The sequence below is a fragment of the Pseudonaja textilis genome, chromosome 5 (assembly GCF_049901715.1).
Source record: "Pseudonaja textilis isolate UNSWEBS1 chromosome 5, rPseTex1.2, whole genome shotgun sequence".
Classification (NCBI taxonomy): domain Eukaryota; kingdom Metazoa; phylum Chordata; class Lepidosauria; order Squamata; family Elapidae; genus Pseudonaja; species Pseudonaja textilis.
The window spans coordinates 33,062,365-33,088,944 of NC_141994.1; the positions used below are offsets into that span (position 1 = coordinate 33,062,365).

The following is a 26,580-nucleotide window of genomic DNA, read 5'->3' on the forward strand; positions in this document are numbered from 1 at the left end:
TTTCTCTATTTAAAACTTCGTTCGTTCTCAATCCTGTTAAGCTTTTTGTTTTTAAATTAAAATAGCAGTTTCTCCCTCTTCTAAATTTAAAAATGAAGACGCTCACTAAAAATCTTTTATTTACATTGCCATTTAAAATATTTCCCTTAAATACTAAAGTGTTTAAGAAGGTGAGGCATTTGCCGGTCAAATATCCAATTAAGGATGCATGCCACTTAAGGGCATATTGGTTTTTACCTTCAAAACTAAATTGTTTGGACTCATTTTGGTTTGTGTAATCTTAAAAACTATGAGTTGGAAAAATTCCTTACATTCCATTCATAGTTTATTGATATGAAACACAGGGCATTTTTAGTGTTACTCACACATTTCTAGAAATTAATTTAAAAGAGGTACATGAATATACCTGGCAATATAAACCATTAGATACTTGTTAAATTTATTTTTACCATGTTACCTAGGATTTGATTAATCAAAATTCGAACTGATGGTTTTTTTTTTTTTTTTTTTCATCTTTAATAATAGAATGTTGAGTTGGATGGTCTTTTTTATCATACTTGATCATTGGGCTACTAATTAAGGTTGCTGATGTTTCTATAGGCTGTTCTTTATACAAGGGCTTTTAAATTGCCTGATGAGCTTTACAAATCAAAAATTCTTTTCCATATATAAAACTTACCATGAAAGGGTCTGACTCCTGTAGAGAAATTTAAAGTACTTTAAAGACAAAAGGGCTGGATTATAGATTCTCTTAGTTGAAGAGTAATAAGTGGGATCCCACAGCCAAGGAAAAAAGGGTTCTTAGAAAAACTGATTTGGGAGTACATTTTTTAAAAAAGTAGCGCCTAAAATGAAATTTTGTTAGATATCAAGATCATAACCCAGAACTCAAAGACTGACATATGTGAATATGAAAGTGGGTTTCTTTTCCATGTTAAAGTGTCCTGAACTGATTTAACTTATCAACTGAAAAAGACACGTGTAGCTCTGGGGACTCTGTTGGTGCTCTCTGAGCTTAGATGACATAGCCTATCCTTGATTTAGCATGATTTTGAATCCTATAACAGGGGTGTCAAACTGGATTTTTTCAAGGGCTGGATCAGCACTGCAGTTCTCCTCTGTAGGGATGTGGGGGTGTGTGAGATGGTATGGATACCTCCTCCAGCATTTTGCCAGCCAAAACGGGTCACAGGGGGCGCACACACCCAATTTTGGCTGGCAGAGTGCTGCAGGAGACTCACCAGCTGAAAATGGGGCACAAGGGACTGTGCCCCTCCTGTGGCCCATTTTGATTGCTAGAGACACCACAGGGCAATCCTTTGCTAATTCCAGGGCCAGATTTCAGCACCCTGCGGGTTGGATCTGACCCACATGCCTTGAATTTGACACCCATGTCCTAGAGCAACTGTAAAAGTTCAATTTAGAATCATTTCTATTTTATCTGAGATCTTTCTATTGGTAGATAAAAACATAGCATAGTTTCTCTTTGGTTTTTTAATTATTGCTTTGTTTTTTGAAGAAGCAGCTCCTGTTTTATGAGGAATAACAGGAAGATCAAGCTTAATATAGGGATCCTGGATCCAGTTAGGTTCAATGTTGGAAAAGCAATCCTCAAAGGAGTTTCTGGCAGAATTTTGCTTTGAAATTGCCTATCAGTTTTTCTGTTATCTAGATTTAGAAATGTATCTCCATTTTGGATTTCTGTTGTAGGATACATGCTCAGGCAGTACACTTATATCTGGAAGCTTGTCTTATAAATGAGAATAAAATTGCTTTTCTGGAGATGTAATTTGCTTGAAAACTAACAAACAGGCACCTGCTGTGACTGACTGATGCTTATAGCTTTGGGATATGCTGCCTTATCTAAATTTGATTTCAAACAAATGTTTACTTATATAAATATTTTTGGCATTTGGTTATCTTTTTTTCTTTTGTTGTCTTAAAAAAATTATAACCAAGACTTTTTGTTGCTAAGTTCCATATTTTACAAGCATTTTGTTCTTGTAAAATGTCAGGATAGAAAACAACATTAAGTTTGGCTCAAGATATGTGTGACACATGCTTTAGAGTGGCTGAGTGTTGTCTGGAATTATTGCTCCTGTTTAAGCACTTAGGCCAGTAATGGTGAACCTTTTTGTTGTGGTGTGCCAAAAGTGCTCATATGTTTGATAGCATGCATGAGCGTGCCAGCACCTACAATGCAATGCCCCCTGCCCCCTGCGCATTCATGCACAACCCCCCCTTACCTGCACTGCGCATGCACGTGCCTCTCAGCTAATTTTCTGCCTATTTGAGGCCATTTTCACCCTCTCGGGGGCTTGAGGGAAGCCTCTGCAGCCTTTGGAGTCCAAAAAACAGGCCCGTTTTGGCCCTTCTGGTTTCGGTATTTCTGGTATTTCCGGAAGACCCGTTTTTTGATTTCAAAAAGGCTTCAGAGGCTTTCCTCAAGCCCCTGGGAGGGCGAAAAAGTTCTCAAATGGGGAGAAAATCACCTGGGAGGTATGCGCATACACAATGCAGGTAAGTTTGGCTGGGGCCCACACAAATGGCTCTGCATGCCACCTGTGGCATGCATGCCATAGGTTCGCCATCACGGACTTAGGCTAATTAATTGAATCTATTTTATCATTCTTTTTATGAGATATCTTAATGCTGAATTAATTGTAGATGCCTACATGCATATTTCTGTGTGGGACAATGAAAAGGAAGCCATCAGTTCACATCCCCATATCCATTTAATTTTCAAGACTATTCTTGTGTTGCAATGATGCAATACTTAGAAGAAGTTCACAATTTTTATTAGTATACATTTGAATTCTGAGTATTACTCAAGCTTCATGTTTAGACAGGTATGTCTAGAAAGAAATTTGTTTTCAAGGGTGGGAAGGACTTCAGATTCAATTCCTGAAAAATCCTTGTAGCATGTAGGAGCGTGCACACAGCACACAACTGCAACTATTTTAAAGTCATATCCTTTCTCAGGATTATGTGCCTGAGTTCTGCAAGGCTGCCATGTGATTCTAGAAAGAGATGCAGCTTTTGAAAAGAGTTGCAGACAGTGTTAAATTTATTGCGTATTGCTTCAGATTAATTTTTATCTCTCAAGCTGGACAGGAAAGCCTCTTTATAAAACACTTTTTGCCCCATGTCTCTAACATATTTTAAAAGATGTTTTTAAATTATTAGTTAATCATTAATTTAGACATTTTCCTGTTCTATTCAAGTGGCAGTTCTGTAATTTGTAGCATCATGGTACACCTATCACTGGTTCACAATATGTACTACTCCAAATTTCAATTTCAATTTATAAAATATATGCCACTGGAAATGTCAGTTTCACTTTTGCATAATTTTATCTTTAATCTTGATCCACTCAGCTCAGTATTTACACTAATTGATACCAGCTCTCCAGACTATTTATCTCATTTTTTTCCCAGCTGAGTATGAAATGGCCAGGAATTGAACCTTGGGCTTTTTACAAACAAAACACTGTTAATAGTAATCTTAGACTGGAAGAAGAAAAAACACATAGATTCTTTGTCCTATTTAACCAGGGGGCTTTTCCACAGTCAAAAGACAGATCAAAGATTTTTTAAAAGAAAGAGAAAAAACTTGATTTTTTGATATTTTCTAACTACTGGCTTCATGCAGACTTCTAGTGATTTACAATATATGATCTATCAAAACAAAATTTGGTATCAAGAATGACTTCTTTATTCATCAATAATCAAAAGGGTTACAGAAAAGCCCTCCCTTGACTGATGTTTGAAAAGCTGTGATGGTGCCATCTCTTAAGGAAAAGGAATCCATTAAATAAGGGAATAACAAAATACATGCAATGTACTCTGAACCATCTCATTAGGGGATAACTCTCAATTTACTCTTTCGTTCTAAAAAAAACCTGGATGGGTTGGTACTACATGAAACATACAGTCCAGAGGAATTCTAGGTATTAAGCCATAAAGGATTTTAGTGGTTAAAATCCACACTTCAAATTGCTTTCAGAAGCCTTCTGGAAGCTGGTATAGAGTCAAGCCATTGGCATATGGCACTGGTGGCTCTCATTTGACAATAATAGCCTGCTGTATTCTGCAGTATCTGCAGCTTTAGAAGAAGCTCCAAAGACTGCTCCAAGTAAGGGGTATTGCTGTAGTTGACTTAATAAGTGATGACATGAAGTCTTTCTCAAAGCATCTGCTTCAAGCAATGCAACTACCTGAATACATGGATTCCTCTGTCTGTCTAGCAGTAATTCCCCAACTAATAAAGGATCCTCACAGACTGATTCTTCAGAGAAAGGCCACCTACACAGTTTATTGGAGCAGCTTATTTCTTCCCATCTGGACCTAACAGCTTCCAGCATTGGGTCAGAACTTCTGTATTTTCTTCTGTTCAGCAGAGGTGGTGTTTTGCAGACAAAAGGATAACCTTCTCCTGCAGCTATGTAGATGTTAAATACTTTATTTAAATATAATAATTCCCCAGTGAAGCACTACTTTGATGTGGTTGTGGGGTTTACGTGCCCTCGGGAATATGAGGTTCAGCTATACATGACATCGCCATAGTCTACTGCCACCTCTGCACACCCCATTGCATCCCATTTTTGGCCATGCATCTTGTTTTTGGCCCATTCTGATCCCTGCTGCCCAAAAACGGGATACACAGAAGATGAAAATGGGATATGGAGGCTGAAAATGGGATGCAGAGGCTGAAAATGCGGTGCGTGGGGGTGTCAATAGGCTATGGCAATCCCTGCAGCCTGAAATAGCTGATGATCAGGAGGCTGATCCAACCAACAATTATCTGCTTGTGCTAATTTGGCTGTGCTGAAACTGAAACTGAAAGAGACTGTTTGCTGTTTGCTGCAAGGAGGCAAATTGCTGGGAAGCAAAGGCAGATTTTTTTTCTTTTTTGATCACTGTGCATGCATGTGCAGCAAGCTCCAAAACAAGCTCCGAACTGGTAGAGATTTTTTTTTGAGGCACACCACTGGTGTTTACCCATCACAGATATATACAAAGTTTGAAAACAAAGAAATAATGATCTGTTATTACTAATCAAGTCCAACAAGAAGAGATTATTTGAAATGAATGCATCAGTTTTGGAAAGAACAGTATCTAGAATAAGAAATAACAGAAAAGAGATTAGCAGATCAACTATAATTTTCATTCCCAAATTAGATACTTCCTCCTCTGCCTTCCCTTCAGAAAGAACAAATCCTTTATCTAAGAAGAATTGAAGTAAAGAATAAATGAGCATCTAGAAGAGCACAAAAAACCAACAGAATAAGGCTGCCTGCATTGAAGCTTGTGCCAAAGAAACAACTAGCTCAAGTGTTAAAAGATATAAATATGGCTATATCAAATATAAGCACCAACTCACTGCAAGAAACAAATCAACTAGTGTATAGAATGGCTGCAGTTATAACTGAATACCTTGGATGAAAAATAAAAATAAAAGCCAAACAGTGCACTACAAAATGGAAGATCAGGCTGGAAAATAAGATCAGCATACTAAAACCAAAAGCAAGCAAACTAAAACAGATGACAGAAAAGAAGCTGAAGAGCCAAAGAATATCTGATGAAAAAATATCACCTAGAAACAAGGAAGATTAAAGAGGCATTGGGAATAATAAAGCACAAATAGCGGGTATAGTTCAATCATGTTCAATTCTTAGAGACTGCCCGGACAAGTCCTTGCCATTTTTTTGGCAAGGTTTTTCAGAAATGGTTTGCCTTGTCTACTTCCTTGGAAAAAACACGAAAAAGGATTTTTTTTAAAGAAAATAGGTAGAAGAATTATTATACATTTTACTTTTATAAATCAAGTTCTAGAATGGTTAGTGACTAGTTGTTTTTTAAGAAAATAGAGTTGGAATCTAAGAATTATGGAACATACAGAAAGGAAAATCCCCCAAATTTTATTCTCAAGAAGATCCATGTCCTCATATATAAAAATATCAAATATTTGCATATGGTGAGAATAACATAATTTTTAATATATTTCTTTCTTAAAAAGAAATATTTGAGTAGTACTTTCTTCATGATAGAACAATTCCTGTACCATAAGTTGGAAACTGGACTGATTAGAGCAGAGTACGATATTCCACATATGTCCAAATTCACTCCCAGTTCTTTACCTTATTCTAAAAAAAATGTATATTCATAAAATTCCATGTCTTCTAAATGTCACTCAGTTTGGTTTTAAACAAATGGGTATACAGTGAATACTCTTGTTAAAAGCCCGTCAATCTATCTTATATTAAAAAAGAGCAATTATTTATTTAGATCTTTACAAATCTGAAACAAACTGGTATTATGTGATACTGGAGGTGAAATACAATTTTTATGAATGTGCAATATGGGTAAGTATCCATATATTACTTCTGCTTTTGAAGAATTCCTAATATCAGCCATAGTATGGGAATACTTGAAGTATTTATTAATAAAATGATCTTTGTTTCAGGTATGATGATTTAAGTTATTTTTCATATATAAAGCAAAATTATTATATTCTTGATACAACTAGCACTATATTCTTGATGGCATAATTACTTGAGTGGAAAGTAATCTTAATAGATAAGAAATAGATTGATAAGTTTAAGATGCACATCACATTCATTCTGAAAAAAACAATTTTAGGTGAATCATGTGAAGTGAAGTGCATAGAAACACTTGAGGTTTCTGTCATGTAACTTAATATTTGATGTGGTGTATTTTGCAGCATGCTCTGTCTGATAAAGCCAATGTGAAAACATTTGATCCAAAGACAACCTGCTTGCAAGAATGCCTTATCACAACTTTCCAGGAAGCTTACTTTGTCTCAGAAAGTTTTGAAGAAGCCAAAGAAAAGATGAGGCAAGTTATTTCCATGACCCTTAAAAACAAGCCCCAGTTTGAATTTGCTCTTATCTGTAAATGCAGAAATAAGAGTTAATTTAATTTTTTTAAATTTTTATTTCAGGGACTTTGCAAAATCAATCAACCGTCCCTTTTCTGTTTATTTCAACCCCTACACCCAAAGCATTGAAATTCTGAAAGACACCAGAAGTATTGAAAATGTTGTCCAGGATCTCCGAAGTGACCTGAACACAGTGTGTGATGCTTTAAGCAAAATGAATAGATATTTGGGTATCTGATTTCCTAGTGATGTCATTTTGCAGAATAGCCAGATGCTGTAACACCATTAAAAGCTACAATGGCCATTTTAGCATTGTCTATTTCTTCTCTAATGCATGGCTACCACATTAGCTCTGTGTTCTCTTCTACTTATATGTAACTTGAAATACACCAATACTAACCTACAAATATTTAAGGAAGAGGATTACACAGTCTTTTTTATCAGCTTGCATAAATATTTAAAAAGTGTCCTTTCTATGTTACAAATAACATTTGCTGTCATATCACAAAAGAACAATTAAAGGCAAAATATCATCAATCATATATGGGAAGTTAAACTTTAGTAAGTATTATATATATATTTAAAAAATCCTCATGCTTTTCAAAATAAAACCACCAATTTCCTGAAGATAATGGTAAATAAAGCCAAATATTTTTGAAAAAACCAAGATGAATGATCTTAGAAAATAGGCAACTCTGTGTAGAAAGTTGTGTTTCTATCAATACCCTGAAACAATAGATTTGTTTTGAAAGATAATTTGGTCTGAAGCACATCTTTCTATGCAGTTGTCTTGTATTTCTTGCTGCTAAGTAAATGTTTTGGGAGCACAGCCATGTTTTGCTTCTTGTAGGGTTTGCTAATACGTTTTCTAAAACATTTTACAAACGACATAATTTTAGCCACCATAGATGTTGAGATGTTATAGACTAACATTCTGCCCAATCATAGACTTTAAGCCAAAGAGAAAATCACCACTAAAATATAGCATCCTGCCATAAGGCTGGGTATCTTTGCACTAATCCATTTTAATTTTCTGGACTCATGGAATGAATCTCTTTATCAAATTTCATCATTCCTCACAACTTCTTTTCTTCTGTCAACTTACAGAACAAATCAGCTTCTTTGATATCTCAGTAAAACTTAATAATGGACATATGAACATTAGGTTAGACAGAAAAATTACAGATTGCCCTGCATAGCCACATGCTTACAGCTTCCATCTAGAATATATCACATCTATTTTTTATACCAAAACTCAATGTCTATCCACATTTTTGAACCCAGTTGAGAGAGATACTTAACTAATGAAATTAAACTAAGCATCAGGAAAGTGAACTACTTGTCCTATGAGACCAATAGACAAATCAATAGTTCCATTCCCAAAAAAGACAAAATATAGAAATAGCACAACAGAACACCACTGATTGTCACCTACAACTCACAGTTTAAGTCACTCAAGCACATTACTAATAATCTATACCCTCATTGTGAAAATCAGCTTGTTCTCCTGGTTGAGGCATCAGGCTAGAAACTGGGAAACTGAAGTTCTAGCCCTGCCTTAAGCATGAAACCAGCAAATTACCCTCTCTCAATCTAGGAAGCAGGCAATAGCAATCCATGTCCAAAATATCTTGCCAAGAAAACTTAAGACAGTCATTATGAGTTCACACACAGACACAGACACAGACACAGACACACACAGAGATGAGCAGTATACTTTCTTGGACCCTGAGGGGCAGACACATACTTGCAAAAATGTAATAGCAATAGCACTTAGACTTATATGCCACTTCATAGTGCTTTACAGCCCTCTCTAAGCAGTTTAGAGTCTGCATAATCACCTAACCTGAAGTAGATTCTGACAAAAAGCAAGAAACAAGGATGCCAGATTTTCCAACAATGCCATCATGGTCCCCAAAAAGTAATCACACAAGTTTACAGGTGCCTTCATTTAGTCTTCCTTCAATGCAATATTTGCTGAAATGTCTGTCTAAGACAAATGGGCCAGACTTTGCACACAAGAATTAATGGACACAAGTTTGAATTCCAGACTCAAAGCAAAGAGAAAGTATTATTAAAATACTTCAACCTCCCAGGTTATTTTAATAGAAATCCAAATTAATAGACCCCATTTCCACCACTGAGTGAGAAATTGTTGAACTCGCATACATTGTATAGTTTTAGGCAATTTCAGAAATTTGGCCTATCCACCAAGACTTTGGGTTTTGAACACATTACAATTGTTAATTGATAAGGTATTAGTAATATGCAACCTGCATTTGCATAACTGACCTTTTCCTCTTTTTCTGTCTCACCTTACCCCAAATTAAATACGAAAATAGTCTAGGCACTCAGATCATGAAGTGAACTGCAGCTTATAAAAGAATACACCTTTTAATAAAATTAGTTAGTTGGTAATAGTGCTACCCTTTCTGACTGTTACTCAATAAATTGGCACATTCTGAACCAGATTGCATTTTCTGTGTATCCTTTGAAGGCAATTTAATTAGAGCACAGTGTAGCAAATTCAATCATGAAACTGTTAAAGTACCAATAGAAGAGAATAATTGTAGCTCAGGGTTGAACTTGATGCTCTCTGAGCTTGGTTGTTTTCTTGCAGATGTTTCTACCAAATGCTTCATTACCAAACATCACTGATGATGTTAGCTAGTTTGGTAATGAAATATCAGCAAGAAAGCAACCAAGTTTGGAGAGCACCCAGGACCCCACTGATAAAGCATGTATGACTAAGGCAGTCTCGTCTACAGCTATTTGGAACTAAAAGACACTTGTTGCAATGGATGCTGTTCAGGCAGAGAGCTAAATCTGGAGCAGTTCTAAAATTAAGAGGGAAAGAAATATAACCTCAAAATAAGTAAAGTAGTAACTCCCACGTACAGCATGGTCAGCAATTCACACCATAATAGCCTGATCTGGGCAGTTATTCAGCACTTGATGACTGTAATTTCAAGTGATAATTTACATGTAAATGATGTTCCCATCAACTCAGTCAATGCTTTGCAATGAAGTCATCATAAATTGGATAGTCAAGATATGTGGGACCATATCTTTATATAATGCTATCTATAAATATAACGGTTAAATGTCTTCACTGGCATAGATTTTATTTTCTTTAAGTTGCTGGATTTCTTTTCCCAAAAGCAATAGAATATATACACTTATTTTTCCACAATGAACATAGAATTTTCTATACGTATAGGAAACCACTAAATATGGGAATAGAAAATGATGTAATTATTTTTTATTGCCCTCTCATCCCTTTCTGAATTTTGTCATTACCTTTACCTTAACTGATTGGTAGTTTATTCAGCAGTACAAAAGGAAAATAAATCTGAGGCTGTATATGGTAATATAGTGATTATAAGGTAAAGATCACACTTTTTTTTCTGTAAATACAGAAAAATACCCAGTATTTTACAGATTTTACTCAGTCATATAGATATTTGAGTTTATTCTCCATTCCTTAGAGGATTCCTGAGAAGAGTCCACAATGGGTTTATGTTACGAACAACTGAGGGCTTTGTTATAGGCTTCTGAGTATAAATTTGTAATCATATCTCATGCTCTGCTGGCTGATAGATTAAAGGATATATTAAAATGTGTCAATAGATATGATGCTTTACTGGAACATTTAATCAGACATAATCTTCACTAAAAAGCAGATACATACTGTATTGTTTGGAGCTTCCTTTTCACTGTATCCCATAATCAAGACATATAATTGATGATAGTTGTGTATGTTATGTGTGATTAGCTCTCAACAGAGACAAACTCTGATTATAAACAGCTTTTAAAAATTCAAATCTTAATTTGCAATTGAATGTGACAAATTAATCACTCACTCCATTCATCTCTGGAGCAAAATGGTAATTCTAAATTAACTATAGAATTCATGCCATCTTTTCTTCTTGCTTGCAAAACTCTGGGGTCATTGTGTATTCCTTGATGTATTAGCTGACTCTTTTTATATGGAAGTTTTCTAGATGTCTTCCTGCTATGCATATGGGGTTCAGATTTTCCCTGACCAATGTAAACTTGCATTCTGATTCTTCACAAATAATCTCCAAGAATGGAAGTCTTACTTCTGTCACAGCAACTGTAATACATGAGATGAAAGTCAACCCCGGCAATCCATGTTTATGGGAAGAAAGTCTAAATAACTAATACTTTCAAGGCATAATTTAGAATAAATCAGAGTAACTTGGAATTACTAAGATTAATGGAACTATTTGACATATAGAAATGAGTCTTTGTATAATTTGCTGAATGTAAACATACTAATAAAGACAGTAGAAGATAGTATCATCCTAAACATAACATCTGGGAAGACTGCCAATTTGGTAATATGAAACCGTTTTGTATGCCTATTTGGTTATTTGGAATTCAAATATATTTTGTTTAAAATATTTTAAAATATAAAATATTTTAGGTTGCCTTGGGTGGAAAACATTCCAAAGATAAAAATTCTTCCATAATGGATACCAGCTGAATAAAATAGTGATTAATGAAACAAGTGTGATGGTAGTGCTACTAAAACCAAAGAAATTGCCATCGATAGGAGCAGCATAAATCCTCAAAACCCTTTGAAACATAATCATGGATTGCAGGTGAGGTAAATTACTTTAGAATGTTTTCAGAAGAAGAAACTGACAAAGTAGAAGTGGAATAGTCACATTAAACATTTTAATGACATTTGATTATAACTATTGTTGAATGATGTGTGGATCTGCTTATTTATGCAATGTAGCTGTCATTATGCTTCTCAAAGATCAAATATAATCCTTAACTTAAAAAAATGTTAGACATCAACTGAGACAGTGTTTCAAGGAAATGGGACCATTGTAGATAATACCTTTTCCCTTTAAGGTATCAGCTTGATTGTAGTGATAGTGATATTGCTTTGCATAAAGCAGCTGTCCACTTTGCAGCCTCAAGAATTTTGCCTCTTTTGGCATTTATCTGTTTGTTATGTGGGAGGGAGCTTATATACATTTATGATCCAAAAGGAGTGCTTTATAATTTGGACTGGATTTAAACCTGAATATTTTTCTTCTTCAGATATAAAAGGGCTAATCAAACTGCTAATTTATTAATCTAGCATTGGCCTTTATGAAATTACATGGAATTTTTAAAATCAGCTTATACCCCTTTAATTATTCATCCTAATGTTAGAAGTCCGTCGGTGGAGATGCAATGTTCCTTTACCCAACAAATAAAATTATTGCAACAACAACCTTTGTTCCTATTCTTGTTATAATTCACAGCTGGAGGGAAAAAAAAGATACTCTTGGTATTTAGAAATGTTTACCATGTCTCTTAATTCAGAGAACAGGCTACATTTGCTTTTTTAATTTCATTTTCTTAAAATAATTTTATTAATGTTTAAAATACAAAGATTAAAAAACTAATACAAAGAAAAAGAAGAAATCTGAAAGAAAAAGGAAAAAAGACAGAAGATACATGATTCCTTCCTCTCTCCAGACAAAGGTAAACAATTTGGCTAACTTCACACCTCAATGGTAGTATTTCAGTTTTTGTTTTTTTAAAAGTGTTCTTTCAGTACCTCAACCCTTATGAATGGCAAGAGTACAAAAGAACACATAATTTAATCCTATTCAGCAAAACTTCTTAAATTCTATCATAAATTTTAATCTTAATTAAAGATTCAATTTTATAGTCCAAAGTTATCATTTTCTCTTTGTTTTCTCTTCCCACTTAAAAACAAATCTTTAAGGCCCTGTCATACAATCCCAAAAAGAAATCCCATTAACAGCTACCAGAAACCAGTATGTGTATGTATTTGTGTACATGTAAACCTTATCAAACAGATTCTCTTTATAAATATTTCCATATTTAAAAAACTTGATTTTTAGTCCTGTCAAGATGGCTTCCTATCAATTTTGTCTCCTTTCTGGAACAGCTTGAGCAGTTCCTCTTTATCTCTTCTCAGAGTTTCCTTGCTTCCACAAATTCCTTTTGGGAATCCAAATTATGAGGGCTTTCCAAGTCACTCTTCTGATTTATCATTTGTATGTCCCCTTTAATTATTAAAACATCTACTGGTTTCATTTATAAATCCATGTTGATATCATTTTCCAGTTCTATATCTTTCTTATATTATTTGCATAATCCAGCATTTTTAAACTCCAAATCCACAATCAAATCAGTTTCTCCAATAAAATTTGTTGTTCTTCCTGTTATAATGCAACAAGATCTTTTAAGTAACTTCTGAGTAAATTGTCTTCAAACAGCCTTAATTTTTTCTACAGTCAATGCATAGTATTACTCATTGTATTGATGGGTATATGGTCCCTGAGAAAGAAAGATATTTTGGGGGTTCTTTCTGATTCCCTGTGATCAGCCTCCAATCTACTCTTATCCTCTGTTTATTTTCTAGTCAATAAAATGTTTCCATGGGAGGATTTCTTACCATTAATTTCAAAAACTTCATATATTATTTTATAAATTTTTAAACAGCCCACAGGAAATATTATTTCAAGTCCATCTAGCTTAACTTTTCAAAATCAACATTCTAGTTCCATTTTTGCTGTTTTCCAAAAATTAAAGATTCACTTGTTCACCTTTAAACTTATTCAGAGCTTCTTTCATCCAGGATGGAAAGAAAATCTCCAGAGTAATACAAATTGTCTTTTGGAAGGTTCTTCAATCCAAAGAAATCAGTAATAAGTAGCTTCCTAAAGCAATTAAGAAATGAAATAAGCAACTGCAAAGTCTCTTTAAAAGGCACTGAGCATAGCTTAGGCAAGAATGTGCTTCTTAAATTGCAAATAATTAAAACAGAATAACAACATCATTGTTCTCATTACACCAATTCAGGGCCTGATGGCTACTGTGGCTACACATTTCTTTGAATTTTGGGAGTCTCAGAAAGAGGAAATTGCTCTTACCCCAATGACCAGTAGAACCATAAAGAAATTTCATACAGCAAAGCAATGTAGATATATTGATGCTTCTGGGAGAAATTCCTGAAACAGCAGTATAGCTATTTGAAGAAAATGCTTAACACATGTGATTTCTTGCGTTCGTTTGGGATTTATGTACCCACTGAGGTGGCTGCATGCCTGAGGGCATCCCTAACTGAATTTCCAGTTTCAAGTATCAGATAGAATCAAGTAGCACATCTGTTCCCCAGCCTCACAGTTTCAGTTTGTACTAGTTTTAGAAACGGCAAATAAAAAATACTGCATAGAGTTGGAAAGGCTCCAAGCTACCTGTTACCTCTAACAATAGAACATTGTCAGCTAAATGGAACAACACTTTATAGTAGCTTCCATTATTTGCAAGAAAGCAGTCAAATCCATATGGATAATAAAGCCTCCCTAGAAAGCCACGAGATCTAGTTATGCACTCTTATGCAAATGTTCCTGTTGCCATAACACTTTGGATCATATACAGCTTTCATAGTACTTTATAGTACTTGCCCTAGTACTGGCAAGTGGAATGGGTAAGATGCTGCACTAGAAGGAGGGTGTCCCGAGTGTAGTCCTCCCTTAAATACAGAAACCAGTTGTATGACCTTAGGCCACCCATTCTCTTTTTGCCAAAATCAACATCAGGTTGGGTCATAAGAATAAAAGCTAAAGGAGTTTTACTCAGCTAGTTGTAGCCAACTTTAGAGGGCAATGCTCATCTCTGTTTCTAGACCATTGAGCCAGCGCTATCCAAAGACATTTCTATGGTCATGTGGCTGGCATGTCATCATGCCACAGTATGGAGCATGTGGCAAATCATGGAGCATTGTTACCTTTTCACCAATTCTTATCTATCTACTTATCTATTACCTACTTGCATTTACATGCTTTTGAACTGCTAGGTTGGCAGTAGCTGAAGTAAGTGTCAGGAACTCACTCCATCACATGGGAGTAGGGCTTGAACTGCTGAAGTATAGACCTTCTCTGGCATCTTTTAAGCCACTGAGACACCACATTTCTGCTGTGTCATAAGCTGGCTGAAAACAAGCTTTTACATCATCTATTGATTAACTTTGTTACAAGAAGTAGGCAAGACGATGCAAAACAAGTGAATCCCAGTGAATCAGACAAACTCTGAGGAAAAAAAAAACTGTTTGACAAATGGCACCTGATTATGTTAGCCATTCAGTTGTTATTATTGCAGCCATTACTAGTGAACTCATATCCTGACTTTTCCATGAGATTCAAGGGAATTTTTATCACCCAAACAATTATATTGGGCTGAGAGAAACAGCAACTAATCAAAATAATTTGTGAGGATCTTCCTGAAAATTATCCTTTGGGTATACTGACTGTCAGCTGGATCAGGTTTTACATCATAGGCAAAGTCCTGTTTTTGATATGCAAAAAGCTGTGTGCAAAGCGGTTCCCATTTTCAAGATCATCTCCTGCCCATCTAGTTGTATGTTCATGTGGCTACATGGGAAATAGTTTGAACGATATTGTCATCCTACGTTCTCTTGCTTCTTTCTGTTTTATGAGAAACAAGAAGGGTAGGAAACATAGCAGCAGCAGCAGCAATAGATGAACACATAAAATGAGCAGGCTGAAGAAATTCTGTAGTCCTTAGCTCTATATTTCTTGATGACATTAGTAGCCACTTAAGAGTAGCAAGTGAGCCACAGCCAGAGGTTTGTGAATTCCTGCTTTAAAAAAAGTCTAATAATTCTCTTTTGGCATTTCATCTGGAAATTGTAGCCCATCAAAATTTACTTCACTGGATTGCAAAAAATACTGTAAGAGAAATGACAAGTCCACTTGAATTTTCCAGGTAATCAAACACCAAAGGATTTCAAAGATGAAACAGCCAACAACCAGTGTCAAGAATAGGAACAAGCACGTGTTCTTTACAGTTTCTTCCTCTTCGTTAGCATTATATGCTAACAATTACTATATGTTTGTTCTAAAAGTGCCCACATCCTGCCTCTGTGTTTGTTGAACAAATCAACATCCCGGAACCCAAAAGTCATTCTTTGTATGATTTAAGGATCAGCTGCTGAATTATAGGCAGCTTCAGACTTCAAATTGCTCATTGTAAAGGTATAATGTTGTTCCTCTAATAATGGCATATGTAAAAAGATGAAGATGTCTTACTACTAAAATCTAGAATATTTGATTGTATTACAAAATAATAATAATAAAGTATTAAATGTAAGTCTCAGATGGTTGCTTTTATTTTAATTTTGTATTATCAGAAGAACATTCATCCAGACACCAGACTGTCATTTAATTAAGGACAAAGCGGATGCTATTTTGGCTAATGCACATTTTCCAAACCATGATATGACAAAAATATGGCTTAGGAAATGGGGTTGGAGCAAGAAAAGTTTGGAATTCAAAGATTCATTGCTGAAAGCTAATGGCAGATGGTAATTTTCAGTAGCACAGTTTTATATTTTCTTTTCTAGGTCAAGCAATTGGTGGATTTAGCTTCCAGAATTTTTACACTATTAAAAATCCCCATTCTAAAGTCCTAAAAATAGTGGTCCCTTTAATTTGATGTCATCAACTCACCATCTCCTGTGACTTTCAGATATTAAAAATAAAAAATATTCTACCCAGCTGTACCATTTGTCTATTGCTGTTCCTTGAATCCTATGCTACATAATGTAAATTTAGTAGAACTTGACAAGCTGAGCTGAAGTTTCTATCCAATAAAGGAAACTAGATGGTTTTTTTTTTTTGAAGAACACTTACTGTAAGAAATCAGGATAATGGCTAAATCACCACTCCTCACCTGCACAATTGACTGCTGGCCCTCTTACTTCTGTTATATTCCGTTATAGACCAAATGTGAAGAACCATACAGAGCTTCCCATCAAAAATTAGTTAAACTTTATTTGTATTTTCAGAGAAAGAAATAAACAATATTAATATGACTGGTACATAATCTCACAGAAACCTCAGTATAATAAATCGTGCAGCAACATGAGGACTCAGTATAATTCTTCTTCTTCTTTTTCTTCAGCGTTTGTCTCGCGCTCGGGCGAGGTCCGCTAATGTCCTTGAGTACTGCTTCCACACCTCTCTGTCTGCCACGTGTGTCGGGTCTGCCTTCGCGATCTCTAGATCGGCCTTGATCGTGTCCATCCAGCGTTGTTTAGGTCTACCACGCGGTCTCGCTCCTCAGGGGACTCAGTATAATGTAACCTATAATATCTGTTTATAGTTTTCATTAACAAATTAAAACTAACCATTGAGAAGAATTTTTAACTGACAAATTCATTTGGCATAATTAAAGGGTTATCAACAGTTATCAAATTGCAGTCTTGGAAATAGGCTACATTTATCTAAGGTGTTTTACTTAGCTTCAGTGATCTAGCTGTTGGAAATTGCCTTTCTGGCCAAGACTAATTTATTAAACCTAACTTAGAATGGATTCTTTACAAGTATGAGATGTAGACTAGCATTTGTTTTTCTTGAAAGTAAGAAATGCTCCCAACTTTAATGAATATAAAGGAATGCAATATTTACAGCTGTATGAAATTTTTAAAAATTAGCTAAGATGTCAATCACACATAAAAACAGTTTTACTTTCTAACTCTATTTTCCTTTGAATTCATCGCCTCCTCAATTTGAGCATGGCTTAATTTTGATCAAAAATTAAGATCAAAAGCAAATAGTTGCCAGCAGACCTACTTTTTAAATTCTAGTTAAAATAATAGTTTTTCAGCTTGTGTTTTTGTATAGTCACTGACTTTATAGAGATATAGGATCAGGGGTGGGAATCTACCAGTTCGCACCTATTCGCTAGAACTGGTTGTTAACATTCTAAGCAGTTCAGAGAACTGGTTATTAGAAGAAATTATTGGCCTAATCCTGTAAGGAAGGCAGGAAGGAAACATTCTGGGGTTGCTTACAGAAACTGCCTCTCCGTTAACCCTTGTTATATTCTTGGCAGGACTAGACTTCCTGTCTCAGGGACTTCTCTGGAATTTTTTCCCCCTCCTTTGCTGGTACTTTGCTTGTGTGGAGTGACCATTCAAAGTTACAATGGCACTGAAAAAAGTGACTTATGACCATTTTTCACACTTATGACTGTTGCAGCATCCCCACACTCATGAGAGGCCAGGCAAGGAGATGCATGCCTCGATGTGAGTTATGTTGTTTTGGCCACATCCAGCCAATAACATGACCACCAAGCCACGCCCACCCGGTCACATGACCACCAAGCCATGCCCACCACTTAAGCCACACCCACAGAACCGGTTGTGAAAAAATTTGAATCCCACCCCTGTATAGGATAGTATGATAATAACTCTAGAAGCAACAGAGAAATCATCTTCATTAAAATGTTTTTTCCTTTTACAAAATATTTTTTCAAATATCTAAAGTATCTAAAGTACTACTTTTTTTTTACACTTGGGAAAAATCTCTATCAACCACCAAAGGTGGAAACCAATAAAGGAGAATATTTGTAGGGTTGAAATGAGGAGTCCTTGGTGCTCTCTGAGCTTGTTTTCTTGCAGACAGTTCATTATCAAAATTAGGTAAGATCATCAGTGCTAATCATCAGTGCTAATAAGGAATGGGGTTGCTCTCATTTTACTGGTTTACAGGTCAGTGTTGGTGGGAGTGGTCTTGATGCTTACTCTTAGCTTGTTTGCCAGTTCCTTGATTGGGGTATTATTTTTTTCTTCTTGATTGTTAATGTGATGTTAATCTCTGCTTATCTGGTCATTGATTGCTGGTGGGGAGATATTTTAATCTTTTGGGGTTTTTTTGGTTTGTTGATTGTTTTTTTTTGCACAGCATGTAGAAGTTGTTTATGTGTCTATTGATGATCAATTTGTCAGAATATCAGGCTTCCAGGAATTTTGGGAGCTTGGTTTGTCTAAGATGATCCTGTTTCCCAGCTGGAACTACAGTTAAGTCTGCCCATATGTTTGAAATTAAGGAATTTTCATCATGTCTTCAGACTGCTAGGTGGTGTTCATGGATGTATTCTGCTAGCCTTTTGTCTTTTTGTCCTATGTAATTGCTGTTGCAGTCTTGATACTGTATGTTATTGATGATTCCTGTTTCCCCACCCTGAGGCTGCTGGGTCTTTGGTTTACTTGGGATGTTTTGGGGCGCTTTAGTTGGTTTGTGTGCTATGCTGATGCCATGTGGTTGTAATAGTCTGTTGGCAGTTTTTGAGATGATTTTTATGTTTGGCAGTGTTATCCTTTTTACAGCTTGTGTTGGTTGTGCTATATTGAGTTGAGTGATCAGGCATTCTTTTTGATGAAAGTGTATGGATATCCAGTTTGTTGGAAGACATTGTGTAGATGTCCCATTTCCATTTTCTGTTCTTCAGGGTTGCTGAAGGGTGTTTGTGCTCATCTGAACCGAGTTCTTACCCAGCTTCTTTTGTGGGTTGGGCCACTTTGATAATGGAGCACTTGATTGGTGTGGGTGGGGTTATTTTTTGTAATGAAACATCTGCAAGAAAAAAACCAAGCTCAGAAAAGCACCAAGGATCCCTCAAACTTGGAAACACCAGTTGGGTATAGTATTACCTCCAGCTTTCTGATACACAAGTTGTGCATTTCTTATTGTGCTTGTTTTCAATTGGGACTTCTTGTCAACTCATAAAACATTTTGTATACACGTTTTATATCTGAGAACAGAAAGAAGGGGAAGGAGTTTCAAAGAGCAGGCAACAGTGTGGAATTGAAAGTACATTCCATTCATATTTTCTTCGAAGACTGAGTAGATGGCTGAAGATTCTGCTGTGAAAAAATCTAATTGGAGAACATAATTGATGACTCTTGGCTATGGATGTTTTTCATTGGATGATACACCCAGAGCGTTGGGGGGAAAAGCAGGATCAAGGATGACAGTGAATTATGTATCTCAGAGTTGGCTATGCCCAGGTTAGTGCCGGACATAGAATGTTAACTTCAAATAAATCCTCTTTAGTTTTGGGAGAGTGGCTCCAGGCTCATGATTTAATTGGAGTAACTGCCAGAATCCTGACATTTCCATTAAGCATCCCTGAGCATGTGAAAGCTCTCTGTGTGGGATATGTGTGAGCGTTTTCCAGGACAGAGACTTTGATATCAGTTGCTGGAGAGCACAGGAAACACTGCTCAGTAAGCCAGCCGGGTACCTGCTTTTCATGCCAGACATAGTTAATGCAGTATGCAGAGACTTAATTGTTGGCCAGAATTTCACTTTATTAGAAGAAGGTCAAGCTTATTTCTAAGTTTAACCTTATTTTAAATCAAAGGTTTTGTTTCTTTAATATGATAGTCCTTCACAAATGGGTTTTTGCCCCCCACATTCTTTGCATATGAAACATCCAGGATTTCACTTGTTATGTAGAGAAGGCAATTTTCTTTATGACAATAGTTTTTCCCAAGCAGTCTTTGGCTCCTAACAAACAGAAGTGATTTGCTTCTGAATTTTTCCTGGATGTTTTTCCCTAATTGATTGAAGATCTAAAATAAATCACTATCAGCCTTCGGAAGTTGCTAATAGATGTGCATTCAGGGTAGTGGGGGAGCTGGAAAAATGCCCTCTTCCCTCCCATCAGGCATTATGAACACTTCACCCTCCAAGTATTTTTCTCTTCCCTCCTTTTTTTTAGAAGAAAGATAAGAGCCAGCCAAGGCATTTGACCTCACCTGTATTTTATAAATTATAAATATGATGCTAAATGCAAACAGTGTGGTTCTGGACAACTGCTACCAGAGCTGTCAGTCTTAGCATCCTTCACTGTTGGCCATGCCAATAGAGGCTTCAGGAATTGTAATTCAGTTGTGTCTGGATAACCTTGTAATTCAGTTGTGTCTGGATAAGCATTTCCCTACTACTGATGTAGCTCTTTCACTCCTGCTTAGGCAAACTTTTTGCAGGAGTTAATTTCTCCATATTTGGGTATGAAAATATATCACCAAGTAGTTAGTCATGTCTGACAATTATTCCCTTAAAGGTACTGTTGTGATCACTTTGTTGTATTAACTCTAGTTAATTATCTGGGCCCTAGAAGCATCCATCCTTAACATTCGCAAACTAGTGAAGACTTCTTTTCTATTCCAGTTCCCTGCTTCCAATGAATGGCTAATGAGACCAGTTATTGGTAAATCTATCCCCAGCTAAAAACAGGTTGAATATGCTTGGGTAGCAGAATTTATTCCTTAGGATCAATTCAGATGAATTCTACTCTCATAATTAAATCTGATTTATCATTATCTATGGAACTATAAAAGCATAAGCTTCCCAAATCAGACATGTACTTTGGAAGAAAAAGTTTAGCTAGGCAAGGTAAGTGCATATTCTAATCAGCATTTCATTGTGCAGACCAATCAATTATGTAAAAGTTGCCTTGAAATAGTTCATTTCAATTCTGCTCTAGTTGTTTGGGTTGTAACTTATTTGCCAATTTCTAGACCTGGAAACAAATTACTTGTCCTGAAATATTGGGTTATTTTCTTTAAAATAATAATTGGTTCTGCTATAAAGAAGTCATTTCAGACCTAAACAGAAAACAGAGATACGAGGAAGCCAAATATCTATAGCCCATGCAAAAATTATTCAGGATTTTATATTTTTGCCCCAAACAAAAGGTTTCTTTTATGGTCAAGGTCTTTTTGTACATATATGGTATATGAAAAATATTGGGTTAGAAAGTTTTATTCTTAAATATTGGGTTAGAAAGCTTTATTCTCAGTCAGCACTTCCAAGGTAGCTTTCAGATCTTGGACCTTTCTCCACTTGAATCTAACTATAGTGTGAATATGACAGCGCCCTGACATCCTGTTTATTCTGCTGTGTCCCCATGATGTTACATCTTATCCTAAATCCAAGAATAAGTCAAGATCCAATTGTTCTTATTTGTTCCAGTTTTACAATAGGGGTTTTCCCCTTAAATTGGTGAGAATCTGCCATAGTTTCAAGATGTATAAAAAATTCCAGTCAGAAGATCTGTTGAGTATGATGACAGCACAGCACTTATTGACTACTTCAGTCTGGTATGCACATGACTTCTCCCATTTTTGATACTCCTCTCCCCTCCCCCCTCCCCTCTCCTCTCCTGGGGAGTGCATAGATGTCCCTGTGGCTACCTGCAGCTGATGGAACACCTGTTTGATGGCTACAGGAGCAGCAAAGTGAAGCAGAAAAACATAGTTGTCTCAAAACCTCAGGAATCAGATTTTGAAACTATCTTGCCAGTGATCTATCAATGGCTAGACAAATATCTCAAGTCATTCTGCCGTGCAAATCAAGAAAATGAAATAACAAGAACAACACTGTGATTTCTCCAATTTGCTGTCTCCCCCCAGCAGAGCAGATTTCAAAGTCCTTGTTGCTATCTTGCAACAGTCAAATAAAGGTGGGTTCTCTCCCACGTAGGAGTGGATTCTCCTATGAAGGGAAAGAAAAACTTCCTTTCCAGAGAATACCACAGAAACCTGCTTGCACCAAAGCCAGTGATCATGTGAGTCCAGCAAAACTGCATGGAAGTTAAACCTGGGCACCTCAACAGACTGTACAAGACTTCTTTCTTTTGTCCATTTCTACGTCACTCTTATGATTATGGACATCTTCTGCTGGCTGATGACATTGGAGGAATAGGTGCGGAAAGCTGAGCTGAGGAATCAAATGCTTTTTTTTCCTTACCATGCCTTATATAGGTGCATAATCAGGACATGCCAATTTGACTGTGAGCTAAAATAGGCACCTTCGAACTGAGATAATGATCACCAGTGGAAATAGCCAAGTTTATACCAGAATAGTGTTTTTTTTTTGCCAACTCAAGAATTGAAAGTTCAACTCAGCAGTGGGTTTTCAATTTAAAACAAACAAAAAATATAGAAAAAAGAAACAGATAAAAGGAATATGATGCATTAATTAAATATTTATAATCACAACATTCTATGAATGAGGCAAAAGGCAACAGAGTCAGTTTAAAAATGCAGAATCACTGATGGAAATTAAATTTATTTATTTATTGACTGAATGGCATGTTATGCACACAATAGAAGTCCTGGTGGTTGACAATCACTAGTCCATTTGTTCTATGCATGCATCACAAGAAGGCAAACTCAGTTCACATCGTCTGAGCTATAGCATTCTTAGAGAAAGTTGGCTCATGATCATTTCTTCCACTGCTCTTCCGCCAATTGCACCTGGGCAGATTTAGCACTGGTTCTAGCTCCCTGTGCAGAATACAGCCAGCAGTTTCCCGCCACTGAAATGATGGTACCTATATATCTACTCATAAACAATAGTTTTGAACCACTAGTAAGAAGAAGCTAGGGACAAGATATGGGAACTCACCGTGTCCCGCAGAGCTGGACTAAAAACACCAATTCCTCAATGTCATTAAGCTTCTCTACCACTGCATCCCTATGAAATTAGAACAAAGTAAGTACATAGCAGAATATTTTACTTTTTAAAAAGCTAATTTAATTCCCTTCTAAATATATATGGCCCACACATCACATCTGTTCTTTGATGCTATTCTAAAAAAATATTATATTAAAGCCAATGGAGGAAATATTTCACTTTTATGCTTTTGTTTCAGCAAACTAAATCATAGTAATGATCACACTGTCTTTACTTTCTGGGATTTCATTCATACATGTAGCACTCAGTGACTTGCTCATTTACAGCTGGGGAGGTGTGAACTGATGCTTCTGTTGAAATTGTGATGGAGATAATGTGAGATGTTATGAACACTGCCTGTAGCATCTGTGATGGTTGTTTCACATATTCAGGTCATTACAAATACATTGGCATGCATTCATCTATCATTACACTTGCTTCTCTTGTCCTACCCGTGTGTCTTATCTCTCCATCCTCCAATATTAGATGTTACTTTTTTATCTCCTCCCCACATATTATTCATAATGTGAAAATAATATACATTCGGTATCTTGTGCATTGAATAAGGGTATGCAGAATTGCCTCTGCTCTATTAAATTACTCTAGGCAAGTTGTTATTAAAAATGACATTGCATCTTTTGTTGCTTTTCATAATAGATTCAGAACCATTACTTTTGCCTTCCTCTGCTCCCTCTAATTTTGCTATTTTCAATCAAAATAGGAAGGATATTTCAACAATATTGTTTCAGACTTGCTAAATGTGACCTGTATTTTTTTTTAAAAAGAGATAATTTAAGAAGGACAACTATCTCCTTATTCCTCTCATACATCTCTGTTATGTTCCACATTGTATCTGTATACACAAACCACTAAATCATATTCCGCTTTGCTTGCTTGTGGTTTGGCACATTGTGTATATTCAGTCAAGTACAGTTTATTATGATTAAGGAACTCAGAGTTTATTTCAATGTATACCCAAACAGTATTGAAATTATTCAATTCAATGAAGGGGAAAAAGAGAAAAATGAAAGGGTTTTTAAAAGCCCTGTCTAAGAATAAATTGAGGTTTTTAACTTCATTTTTTTAATGTAAAAAACCCCCATTCATCCACCTGTATTTATAAACTACTTATAAATTCTACTGGCTCAGTTAGGAGAAAAGAAATCATCAGTGGTTGAGAAATAATTTATCCCACATTTCCAAGTGAACAGACCTCTCAAATTTCTAGAATATGAAGATTTAACATAGAATTTTAATACGAGTTATTTTTCTTAGGATTTTGCCATTTTCCAACCAGTTCTCTGATCAAAACTATTACAGAATATGTATTAATATGTGCACTTTAGGATACAATGCTTTATAAATGCATTTTTGGAAGAAATGTGTCTAGAAACATTTATACCATGATTATAGCATTTATACAATATCACTAATCCAATTTATGGCGTAGTGATAGAGCACATCCTTTGTAATGAATTCTGACCAGTTTTACTCTCAAATATATTCAGTAAAGGTGGAAAGGCTCTTTTCCCTGTTCAAGGAACTTCTTCTGACTAGCCAAATGGAACCAATATTTCAACTCTATATAAGAGCACTTCTGATGATTCTGCAAAGCAGCAGAGCTTAATTATATAGTCAGTGATATCCATCCTCAAGCGATAGGCTTTGCATATGATTAAGCACATGGAAAGAGGAACTCAAAGATGTAGGAAACTAATGAACTGGCAGCACTTTGACATTATGAAGAGGCCCCATTTTGAAAAAACTTCTCTACTAGCCAGGGCATGTTTCAACCACGGTATTTTTGGTTTGGATGAGCAAGGGATGTTATAAGTTTTGCTTTCATGACCTTGCAAAATGGCTTTATGCAGCAGACATACACTGGGAATTGTGGAAATATGAGCAGTTATCAACGAACCAACATGACTAACTAGTAGATTCACCCAGATGGCAGACTTGATGGCTTTTAAATTTTTGGCTGACATTTTAATCCATTTGTATGGTAAGGAGAGTATTTCCATTCTTAATGTCAGCTTTGTAAAGCTAGAAGGAGATACATATGATATTTTAAGCATTCTTTATAGGAAATATTGCATAAATCCTTTTCTCTATAGCCTTTCCTTCAATATAAACACAGAACAAATAGAAAAAGATAAAAAACTCCATATTCGTGATATTACATAAACACTGTTATAATGCTCCATTTCACAAAGCAACATCCACTTTCTCTTTTTCCTCCTGCGTGCTCAATCTTCCTATTAAAAATGTAAACCTGGTCCAAAAGGAATCCATTAACTCTGTAAGGTAAACATCTTCAAGTTTACAGGAAGGAAATGCTAAATGTATATTGAGAAATACTAAGTGTTGTGGGAACCAAATGCCTGGCAGACAAGACACACATAAAGACTGAACTATGCACCCTGACTAAAGTACTGACAGCTAATGGTTTGCACTGCTTGCACTGGCACGAAGCCAAAAGCACCAGCCTGTGGATGGTGAATGGGACCTTGCCAAAACATCGCCAAGATACTCTTAATCTTACACGGAAAAAGACCCGAACACACCGCAACCTACATACCTGTACCTGTGAAAATCTACGAATACACACACACACACAACACACACACACACACAACACACACACACATAAATGTATATTTATATATATATATGTAAGGTAAGAGGTACTACAGACTTGAGTGAATATTCACTCAAGTCCCGATAAAAGAGACCCTTGAAATAATCAAAAATAAATACCAACCAGCTAAACACCTCATGGAACTAACAGAATACTGCTTAAACAACACATATTTCATATACAAAGGACAAAGATACAAACAAATTGAAGGAGCCCCTATGGGATCACCACTGTCACCTGTCATTGCAAACCTGTTCATGGAAGAATTCAAATCCAGAGCCCTGGCCAATGCCACCCACAAACCCAAACTATGGTTAAGATACATTGATGACACATTCGTGATTTGGCCCCATGGAAAAGAAAACCTAAACAATTTCCTAACACACCTAAACAGCACACACCCCAAAATCAAGTTCACCATGGAAACGGAAACAAACAAACAACTACCATTCCTAGATGTACTAATCTACAAAAAAATAGATGGCACACTAGGACACACCATATACCAGAAGAAAAGACACACCAACCGCTACCTCAACGCCCAATCCCACCACCACCCAGCACAGATAAACTCTGTGGCTAAAACACTAATTACTAGAACCAAACGCCTGGCAGACAAGACACACATTAAGACTGAACTATGCAGCCTGACTAAAGTACTGACAGCCAATGGCTTCCACAAAAGCAAAATCACCGACATAATGGAGACCCAGA

At 36.0% G+C, this 26,580-nt stretch overlaps 1 protein-coding gene across 1 annotated transcript in view; it reads left to right on the top strand.

Annotated features, from left to right (window-relative positions):
• The window catches only part of TPH2 (tryptophan hydroxylase 2), a 79,248-nt gene extending 69,254 nt beyond the window's left edge, over positions 1-9,994 (top strand). The window contains exons 10-11 of the mRNA XM_087934457.1: positions 6,724-6,857; positions 6,964-9,994. Coding sequence (XP_087790583.1) covers positions 6,724-6,857; positions 6,964-7,138 — 309 coding nt within the window. The 3' untranslated portion in view covers positions 7,139-9,994. The remainder of the gene's footprint in view (positions 1-6,723; positions 6,858-6,963) is intronic.
• The last annotated feature ends 16,586 nt before the right edge of the window (positions 9,995-26,580 follow it).